The sequence below is a fragment of the Condylura cristata genome, unplaced genomic scaffold (genome assembly GCF_000260355.1).
Source record: "Condylura cristata isolate star-nosed mole 26May11 unplaced genomic scaffold, ConCri1.0 scaffold00034, whole genome shotgun sequence".
NCBI classification, from domain to species: Eukaryota; Metazoa; Chordata; class Mammalia; order Eulipotyphla; family Talpidae; genus Condylura; species Condylura cristata.
Window position 1 is genome coordinate 6,543,474 of NW_004567135.1, and position 10,878 is coordinate 6,554,351.

The following is a 10,878-nucleotide window of genomic DNA, read 5'->3' on the forward strand; positions in this document are numbered from 1 at the left end:
GCAGGCGGGGATCGAACTCATGCGGAAGTAGCTTTAGTTTCTCAGTGCAGTGCTTTAACCCACTGCGCCACCAGGGAGGGCCAAGGGAGAACATTTTGTAGAGCTCATTCTCGAACTGCTATTGAATCTCTTTGTAGACTAGACCTGACAAGACTTCTTTGCTTCAAACACCCTCATTTCCTTGTTACTCTTCAAGTGACATGACTGTAGTTCCCCTCCCCTTAGATTTTATAATCCTCTTAAAGTTTCACATGCAGAATTAAGCACAGTATTCCAGTGTAGACCACTATGTATAAAAAAGCAATTTCTCATACCAGATTTCCTTTTAAATAAAACCTCATACCAGCAATAGCTCTGTTACTGAAACCGATTTTTTAAAAGCTCTACTCTTACTCTTTCTCACACAGACTGGGCCATTTGTTGTTACTGTTTTAGTTCTAAGTGTTTGAAGTTATATTGATCCTTATTAAATCTTAACCAGTTAGATTTAGCCTCCTGCCCTAGCTAATTAAAATTACTTTAAATGTTAATATTACCGTGCAGGGATATTTGCTCCCCCATCCCAGGTTCCTGGCATTTGCACATGTGATTACCATCTTCTGTCATGTCCTCTTCCAGGAGTCATTTATGAAAAAATGTAGCAGAGGGATAGACTGCTGTAGGGTCCACGAACCTACTTTTGACACTTTAGGTATAGTTGTGTAGTTATCCATGAAGCCATTGAAGTATTATAAAATATTTTTACCTTGAAGAATAACAAAATAAAAAAAAATGTTTTTGTACATTGCTGGCATCCCTTGTCAGACCATGGAAGTGGTCTGATAAATGGTTATGTCTTACAGTGAACCCAGGTACCCTGTCTAAATATGCTATTATGTTAATAACTTGTTCTGCAGTCTTGCATGACATCATGTCACATTACTCCTGTGTAAAATATGGAGATATACTCTCCTCATTTTGAAAAATGCTATTACAGACAAGCAAATAAGTAAGGTGATGTTTGGCTTTATTAGAATTGTGAGTGTCAGCTGAGTGACAACGCATTATTCATGGATTCACCTGCAGATTCTTTAATTCTTGTAGGTACCTTCATCCAGGGCATTTTCATTTATTTAGACATACAGATACTTTTCACTAGTTTCCTTATTTATCTTGGTCAGTAATCTTTTGGCCTCAATATTTGATCTCTTTCTACTCTCAAAATGACTTTTCTTTGCAGAAAAGAAAGAAGAAAATTAGGAATTGAGGTGTTCTTCTGTCCCTGCTTTATGTTGATTAATAACACGCCATGCACATGAAAGAATAGGTATTCGCTTCCTTACCGTTTTTGCAAGTCTCAGCATATTCTGGGCTTCAGTGCCAGCTTGCCTCTACGTATGTGGGTGCCACTTAAAATTACGAGTCGTTCCTTGGCATCCTTTCTGTGCATGTTCTCTTGACTCTGACTGCAGTGGTGGGCTTCCATCTAGTTTCCTTGGATACTGCCCTTGCCCCCACTCTCGCAGGGAATGTGAGCTTGGAACCTCATTTTTAGGAATTTTAGAAGTTTCATTTTCAACCCTGCCTTTCCGTTGAGCAGCTCAGATCCTGGCAGTCCTGCCCCTCTGCCTAGAGCCTGCTCTTTAGGGGTCCAGGAATTCCATCTCGTTGTGATCCTCACGCTTCCTGCCTGCATGGCTTTACTTTAAAGCTGCCGCCACTTCCTATTTGCTGATAAATTTCTTTTTGGTCAGATTAGTTGCAGCATTATAATTCTACTCATTTCTTTTGCCTTCTGGGTGACAGAATAATGAGCACGGCAAAATGTTTTGTTATATATACTACCTTTTAGTTGAATGATATTTTCTGTTGATGTTCAGGTAACAGAACTGTCCTCACTTTTAGTGACAGAGGGCTCCTAACCAGGAACATAAGCCAATTTTACCTCTACTTGTTACTCAGGACATCTAATTGGTTTCATGTTAAAACTTGCCGGGACATCTGTCCCAGCCAGCTCTCCCCTCTGAGCTCCCTTTCCAGCCTTCTCACAAATCCCAAATAATGAATCCACTCTCCTCTCTTTAAAGATATTACAACCAGTTATTTAGTAGAATTTTTTCTTTTTTGAAGTTTTTTTTTTTTAATGCATTCAAGAACTGGGGTGTAGGCCAGAGGGGCAAGAAAGTGGGGAGGGGGTTAGAGGATTCCCCAGAGACAGAGTGGGAGCAGAAGAACAGGCAGATCCACTGAAATACTGCTGAGGGGAGCAGCAGGCAGGTCAGGAGAGGCTACACCATGCGGGCCGGCTCCCTGGCCAGGGATGGAACTGTAGCTGCTGTGATATCTTCTTGGTGCTGAGGCTGAACCCCTTACGCCACCAGGGAGCCCTGGATATTTTTTCTTTGGGAGCTGACTCAGAGTACTGTTCTTGAGCTTTTGTGCGGCAGCTAGTATGGGGGTGTCGGCGCGCTCTGTTTCAGATGTTTCATTGTCATCTTGGTGGGGGCCTAATGAGGGTTACAAACAGGGAAGTGTGCAGTCCATGGTACCTGTTGTCCCCAATTCATTTCTAATTCCTTTAGATGCTGTGGGTATACCTGTCTACGGTTTACCTGTCTGCTCAGGCTTAGGTTCGTGGCACCTCTCCCTATCCCTTGTCTAAGCTCTCTGCAGAGAGCGCACCCAGCAGCTGGAAGATTGGCCTGAGAATGTTTAAGTCCTAGTTGTGAATTGAGAGAGACCATTCTGAAGGATGCTCTACCTCAGAAGGGTAATTTATAACTCAGGGGATCATAACGCCGCTCTCCAGGGAAGATCTCTCCTGATCTTTGCTTCTGTGCCTCTGTTACTTCCTCTCAATTGCTTTCTGCTATGCGGCCACTTTGAGGTGTGTTTCCACTCAGTGGAGTACATTTTTTTATTTTTAAACATGAAGTGCTTCATAGACTCTCATGTCATCTCTGTGCAGGGGTCATGCCCATCTTTTTTTTTTTTAAAGATTTATTTATCTATGCATACAGGAACGGGGGTACAGGCCAGAGGTGCTGGGGGTGGTGGGTGGTGGTCAGAGGATTCACCAGAGACAGAAGGGGGAACAGAACAGGCAGATTACTGAAATCCACAGCTGAGGGGAGCAGTGGATAAAGCAGGAGAGGTCTGCTGGCCATGTGGGTCAGCTCCCTGGCTGGGGATCGAACTGTTACTGCAGTGGCTGTGTACAGCTTCCTAGTGCTGTGCTTAAGCCCATTGGGCCACCAGGGAGGGCCCCATGCTTACCTTTTGTCATTCCAATTTTAGTATATGTGTTGGCAGAAGCAAGCACCACATTTTAAACATATACTCAGCTTATCTTTTTAGCAGGTAAGATTTCGACATCCTTATTTTGATCAGAGACACTGTGAGATGTCAAGAATTCAAAATGATTATGATACACTAGCGCTTCAGCCAAATGAAAGTACAAATCATATTTACAAGTATTTACTAAGCACATAAAAGAGAAGTTACTCTTCAAATGGCCTGTTTTATTGGAATGAGTTAAATACAAGAAGCAATGAGAATATAAGATACTAAATTACACATTGATAACAACTACTTAGCGTGGACGGCAACAGGGACTCTAGTCTCTACGCGGTTTGGAGCAGACTTGTATTTCTGAAATCGATTCGTCCGTGAATTTGTTGTTCCAGTGTAAGCAAGAGCTTGGAACTGTGTTAACCACTGACCTTTACCCTTTGCCTCTAGCAACTGAGTGGAAAGGCGCTCTTGCTCCCACACAGTATACAAGAAATGCAGGGGAACAGCAACTCAGATATATTTGAGTGCTTAGAGCTTAAAATCTCTTATCGGAAAATATAATTTTATGCATTTCGATTGGCTGTATGGTTGTGAGTTAATTTTAGGAGTGACTTTTAGAATCAGTTTTAGAATTTGAGCCTCAAATGACACTGCTTTGCTTCGTCTCGAGGTTCGGTGCACTGCCACGTTATACTGAACACTACGAGCTGTTGCTCTGTATTAACCTTGCTAGGCAGTGACATTTGAGGAGAAGAAAATACATCCTCCCTTTGTAAACGTTGTGCTGTTGCTATGTTGCAGAAATCCAGTTTGCCTTGATTCCTGATAATCTTCACTAATCTTTCAAGGAAACATCAGAGGCGATGTGCTTGAGGATGACATGGTGCCGAAGAGTAATGTCATGTTTCTCGGCTTTGTAGTGGCTTTGCTTTCTTTTTCATCCTATTTGCTGTGGGAGTGGTGTTATGTCCTTATTTTGAGAAATGAGAGAGCTGGGACACAGTACTTTTCTAGAAAACCCCATGTTTCTGCAGCCTTGAATAGTCTCAAGTGAACAATAATGTATGTCACCTGACTCATACGGACAGCAAGGCTTCCCCACCTTCTTCACCCAGCCTACCCCTGTGAGCAGAGCACGTGTGTTGTTCCTGCCCTTTCAATTACTTTTTTGGCAACACAAACCCTGTATTTCATAACATCCCTGTTTGCATCTCGGCCGCCTGGATCCAATGAAGTGACATAGCCGCGCTACTTAGACATTAGCAGAAAGAGAAGTTTCTTTCTTTCCTCCCCCTACCTCCTTTCCTAGTTTAGCTACATTTTTTTTTTAATCACATCTATTGGAATTCTTAGGTCAATAATCAGAATATTTGCTTCTTATTTTGTTTTCCAACAAGAATTTAAAAATTTTTTTAATTTATTTTTTGTGTAGAAGAACTGGAGTGTAGGCCAGAGGAGTGGGGTGTGAGAAAATCACTAGAGACAGAGTGGGGAGCAGACCAGGCAGAGTGATTGAAATCCACCGCTGAGGGGAGCCGCAGGTGAGATAGGAGAGGGCTGGCCAGCTGTATGTTCCTTAGCTCCCTGGCAGCTACAGTGGTGACAGTGCTGAGATTTAACCCCAGCGTCACCAGGGAGGCCCAGAATTTATATACATTTACATGCACACATTTCTGCTGAAATCCACACACAGACTAAGTATTAGCTGTTTTTATGTCCTAAGAGAGAGTTCCCTGTCGTATCCTTGCGCTTCCAGGAAGCCACTGTTGTTGCAATTCTTTTACGGAATAGTATTCCATTTTATGAATACACCAGTTTGTGCATCCATCCTCTTAATCAAGAACATTAGATTCTTTTTGCTTTTCACTTTTTGCTTTTATGCAATGCATATTCATGTTTAAGTATTTGGGTGGACTTGAATTTTTTTTTCTCTTGGCTAAATACCTATGAGAATTTCTAGGTCAAATGGGCAGAATGCATGTTTACTTTATAAGAAGCTGCCAAACCTTTTCTAAAGTAGTTGTGTCATTTTACATTCCCACTGGCGGAGGATGAGAATGTTCTAGTTGCTCCATATCCTTACCAACACTTGTGTTCTCCTTCTCACTGTAGCTGGTCTAGTGCACATCTATGCATAGTCTGTTGAGATACATTTTGTTGTGAGACTTATTTTTTTAATTTAATTTAATTTTTAAAAAATTTAATAGTTTATTTTTACATCATTTTGTACATTTTTCTTTTTTCATCTCAATTGTAATCCCTGTGGATTTCCCATCACCGAGTCACCCATGTGCCATCACCATAGTCCCATGCACTCCCCCCCCCCTGTTTTGATCCCATTCCCCACTCCACCTCCACAAAATGTGTTGTGAGACTTTATCGCATGTCTTGAGATCATGGGAAATACCCTTCAATTTGGTGCATCTCTTTAAGATCCTTTTAAAATTTGCTTTGCGGTAAATCCTGATTATGACCATAGGAATCTGGGGCTCAGGATCATCTTTCCCACTGATGGCTGCAGTTGGGCTTTCCCTGGCTAGAGTTGGAAAGAAAAAGTCACTGTTAGTTCTGTGCATCCTTATGATTTCCCAAATGCTTCCTCATATAGCCACTCTTGATGCAAATGTAGTTCCCATTTTATAAATGAAGACTCAAGAGAGCTTGCTTAAAGTTTTAGTGACTAAAAATTAGGACATTTTAACTTGGTCCAGAACTTCACAGAATGAGTAGCATAGTACTTGAATTCATTCAATAGGTCTCTTTAATTTGCAAGCTTAAATAAACTTATAAGGTTATAAGAATCTTTTTCTTAGAGGAGGTAGCTGATGGTGATATCTTATTATCAGAATATTACCTGACCTTGAAATATATTCTGTTATTGATTTGTATTTTTTAAAGTTATTTATTTATGCATACAGAACTGGGGTACAGGCCAGAGGTGCAGGGGTGGTGAGAGGATTCACCGGAGATAGAATGGGGAGCAGAACGGGCTGACTAACAAAGTACACTGCTGAGGGGAGCAGTGGGGAGACAGGAGAAGTCTGCCTCAACACATGGGTCATCTCCCTGGCAGTAGCTGCCCATAACTTCATAGTGCTGGCACTTTAACCCTTTGTCTCTCCAGGGAGGGCCTGATTTGTATTTTTTCATGAGCCTTTAAAAATTCTTGACTAGCCTTTAGAATAAATCAGCTGATGTGGTTATAAAGATATTACAGTTGGTGCCTTTCAGGGGATAAATACATCACTTAGTATCCTAAATGGACATTTTGGAATTCTGCATATAATACACAAAGCCCTTTTAGGAACTCTGGTCTGATTCTTAAAAACAATAGCAAAACTACTTCTTTGAACACGTAGGTATCTTGAGCAGTGAGTATCTTTCACTGTCCACATTGTTGTGGTCAAGGCGGTATCAGAGTAGGTAATCTGAACCAAACAAGTGGGAAGTAATGGCTATGTTTTTTTCCAAGGCAGACTGAAGTTAAATTATTTCAGCAGCAATCTGTTCTTGTACTATTGTCAGATGTTAATATAAGTCATTTGTTCTATTCCAGTGATGTCCTCGCATTGCCCATTTTCAAGCAAGAAGAGTCAAGTTTGCCTCCTGATAATGAGAATAAAATCCTACCTTTTCAATATGTGCTTTGTGCTGCTACCTCACCAGCAGTGAAATTACATGATGAAACCCTAACATATCTCAATCAAGGTTGGCTGCTTCCTTACTCACCAGTATTATGGCAGACCTATGGGTTCATGATCATTTATTAAGTGTAAAAATACACCTTTGTAGTGTGCCTGTTAAAACTGAAACCTTACTTCCGAGAGCGGGGTTTAGTATCACAGTGATACATGTGACTTGCTTCTTTTGTCTGCCTGTCCATTTTAGTCCCTGTCTCTTTCCACATTTCTTAGACACCCACATTGGTTACTGTCTGAACAGTCTTCCCCTACCCAGTTCTATCATTTACCGTTTGTGTAAATTTGGAAAAATTGTTCAAATGCTTTATGGTTCAGATTCTCTATCCATAAAAGTGAGACTGTAAAACTTCAGGGAGTTGTATCAATGATAAGAAAATGCTTAGTGTGGTACCTAACATAGAGTAAACGATTGCAGTTGCTGTTGCTAATATTACACCCTTGTATAGTCAGCGACTGAATTTTATTATTTTTGTATCTTGCAAACTTAGTTTGCAATGAATTTAATATGTAATTATATTTTTCTTCCAGGACAGTCCTATGAAATTCGAATGCTTGACAATAGAAAACTTGGAGAACTTCCAGAAATTAATGGCAAATTAGTGAAGGTAAAGGAAATATTCTTCTGCACAAGATCCTTTCACTGACCCTTTCCGGATAATATTCTTCTGCAAAAAAAGAAATAGCAAGGAACTTGGTGTTAGTTTTAACCTGTCACAACTTACTGGCACTGCAGTGAACTGATGTGTTATTTCTGTGGGGTCATATGGATATTTCAGAGCTGTAGAAACAGGCAGCTTATCAACCCAGTCAGGGTAGCCTCTTGGCTCAGCGGAGTTTGTTTGTTTGTTTGTTTGTTTGTTTATTTATTTATTTATTTATTTATTTATTTATTTATTTATTTATTTATTTCAGGTAGAATCAAGTCATTTCCTTGAGCGCTCTAAAGAAGTTCCAGTGTCTCTTTGGGAAACAGAAGCGACCATTGATGAATAACTTTTTTCAGTCTAGACTGGCAGTAATGACTTTAATGCCCCAACACACTTGGGGCAGTTTGGTTAGCAGCTGTAAAAGAGGTTGGGAGGGATATGCATAGGCACCTCTATAAAGTAAGTTACAAAAGAAAAGTTGATGGACGCAGCCCCCTACCTACTCTCAGTATTTACGTGTTGTGAGGTGGGTTAACAAGCAGGGGACTTGGTAAGTGTGCTCACATGCACAGGAAAAGATGAGCTGGATATTACATGCCAACAGAAGCATGTAGAAATGCTTCTAACAGGCATCCCTGTGCGTAGTTACCATCAGGGTTAAGTTTTAAGCCACATTTTAAATACACTACCAGTTAACTTTAACTGAGCAATTAAAACATTTACCTGGAAATAGTGCTCGATAGGGTATGGTTTTAGAGTAAAACATCTTAAGAAAAGTAGTTTCAGATTGTGTCTGGGAACCAAATTAAGAGTAACTCCTGCTGGCTTACCTTTGCCAGACTTATTTTTTAAGAGATTCCATTATGTCTGTGCTTCTTTCTAGAGTATATTCCGAGTCGTTTTCCATGACAGACGGCTACAGTACACTGAACACCAGCAACTGGAGGGCTGGAGATGGAACCGACCCGGGGACAGGATCCTTGACATAGGTGAGATAAGAGAAGCCGTTGGCCACGCTATGTCTGTGACTATGGATTGGAAATGGGTTGGCTTTACTTGATGTTGCTGTGATTCCCAGTGCTGCAAGGGCTCAAATTGCAGGAATATGGAAGTGCTTATTGACTAAGCATAAAAAATTAATGGTATGATAAATCAAAATTGAAGTTAGAAGTGTAGACAATTAAAATCCATAAAAATTGCACCCATTACTTCAGGATGATATTTTTGTTTATTTTTTACATTTAGTTGTAAAATGTGCTTAACATAAAATTCACCATTTCAGCAGTTTTTAAATAATATAGTAGCATAAAGTGGATTCACAATGTCACACAGCCATCCATACCATGTGAGCTCTTTGCCTGCTAAATAGTAACTCCCTGTTCCCTCCACTTTCTAGCCCCCTGCTTTTTTGTTTGAACTTGACTCTTCTAGGTAACTGACACGAGTGACATAATCCATTTTTGTCTCGTGATTGACTGATTTTACTTACCATAAGTGACAAATTTCACCCATGTTGCAGCATGTGTCAGAAATTATTTCCTTTTTAAGGTTGAAAAATTTTCACCTATGTGTCACTCACATATTTACCGAGTCACCTCTCATGGATACTTTGATTGATTGGAGTGGTAGACAATAGAATGATTACTGTGAATAATTCTATTAATATTTAATTTTATGCTTTCAGTTCTTTTGGATATATACTCAGAGGTAGAATCACTAGAACTTACACTGATTTTATTTTTAACTTTTTCATGAACCACCGTGTTGTCTCTGCACACTTAGTTCCTAGACACATTCCCACCAGAAGTATACTCGATGTTCTCACCAACACTTCTTTCCTGTGTTGTTTTTTAAAAAATGGTCAGCCTAATAGATGTGAAGTAGTATCTCATTATGGTTTTAATTTATATTTCTCTAATGATTGTAATGCTGACATCTTTTCATGGCTATTTTTATATGACCTTTGGAGAAATGTATATCCCAGTCGTTTGCCCAAACTACCTGTTGAATTATAGGAACTTTTAATACATTGGATATTAGGCCAAACTAGACATGACTTGCAATATTTTGTCCCATTTTGTGTGTTTTCTTATCACTGTGCTGATAGGGTCCTTTGATGCATAAAAGCTTCAAATTTTGATGTAATCCAATTTATCTTTTTTTTTATTTCCTATGTTTTGGGCGTCATATCTAAGAATTTGTTGCGAAATCCACTGTTGTGAAGTTTTTCTTGTATGTTTTCTTCTAAATAGTTTTATAATTGTAGGCCTTATGTTTAGGTCTTTGGTCCATTTTTTAGCTATTGTGTTCTCAGAAAAATCATGATGCTTTTTTTCTGTGTCTTTCAAGGAAAAAAAATAAGTAATGACTTTTCTGACAATCCAATCAATTCTTAATATACTATTAGGTAAGGATTTAACTTCCTTTTTTTGTGTGTAAATATTTTCCCAGCAACTTATTGAATTTTTTGAAAATACTGTTCTTTCCCCCATTGACTAGTTTTATCATCCTTGTCAAAAATCATTTGACCAGATATATGGGGATAGATTTCCAGGCTTTCTATTGCATTGATCTTTATGGCTATCTTTATGAAATACCACACTGTTTTAGTAACTGTAATTTTGTAGTTAATTTTGAAACCAGGAAAAATGAGATCTTCAAATTTGTTTTTTGTTGGTTTGTTTTTCAGAATTGTTTTGGCTATTCAGGTCTTGATATTTTCTTCTGAGTGGTATGCAAAGGGGGCCAGGTTTTTTCCTCATTATGCTGAAAGTTATTTTATTTTATTAATACCTGAGACCAGATACTTTATTTTACTAATACCTGAGACCAAAAGTAAGATATCTGTGATTAGAATCTTGTCTCTTGGTTTTAAGTTCAGGATGTTTCCCTACTTTGCTTCACAGAGTAGAATTTTTTTTTTATTTAATTATTACAAAAGTTTATTTTTACATCATTTTGCACTTTTTTTTTTTCATCTCGATTGTAATCCCCGTGGGTTTCCCATCACCAAATCACCCGTGTGCCACCTCCATAGTCCCGTGCATTTCCCTCCCTTTCCCCCCTCCCCTCCCATTTTCCCTGTTTTTGATCCCATTCCCCACTCCACCCCCACAAAATGGTTCTGGTATATGGTTGTTCATTATTTTTGTTATTTTCTCACCGGTCCATTATACTCCTGCTATGAGTGAAACCATCCGGTATTTTTCTTTCTCTTTCTGGCTTATCTCACTAAGCATGATCTTTTCCAGCTCCAT

At 39.4% G+C, this 10,878-nt stretch overlaps 1 protein-coding gene across 5 annotated transcripts in view; it reads left to right on the top strand.

The window, feature by feature from the left end:
* The window catches only part of TFCP2 (transcription factor CP2), a 45,070-nt gene that overhangs the window by 18,326 nt on the left and 15,866 nt on the right, over positions 1–10,878 (top strand). For all 5 annotated transcript variants that reach the window (XM_004692742.2, XM_012732591.1, XM_012732592.1 and 2 more), the window contains exons 3-5: positions 6,830–6,981; positions 7,503–7,579; positions 8,505–8,610. In XM_004692742.2, the coding sequence (XP_004692799.1) occupies positions 6,830–6,981; positions 7,503–7,579; positions 8,505–8,610 (335 nt within the window). The remainder of the gene's footprint in view (positions 1–6,829; positions 6,982–7,502; positions 7,580–8,504; positions 8,611–10,878) is intronic.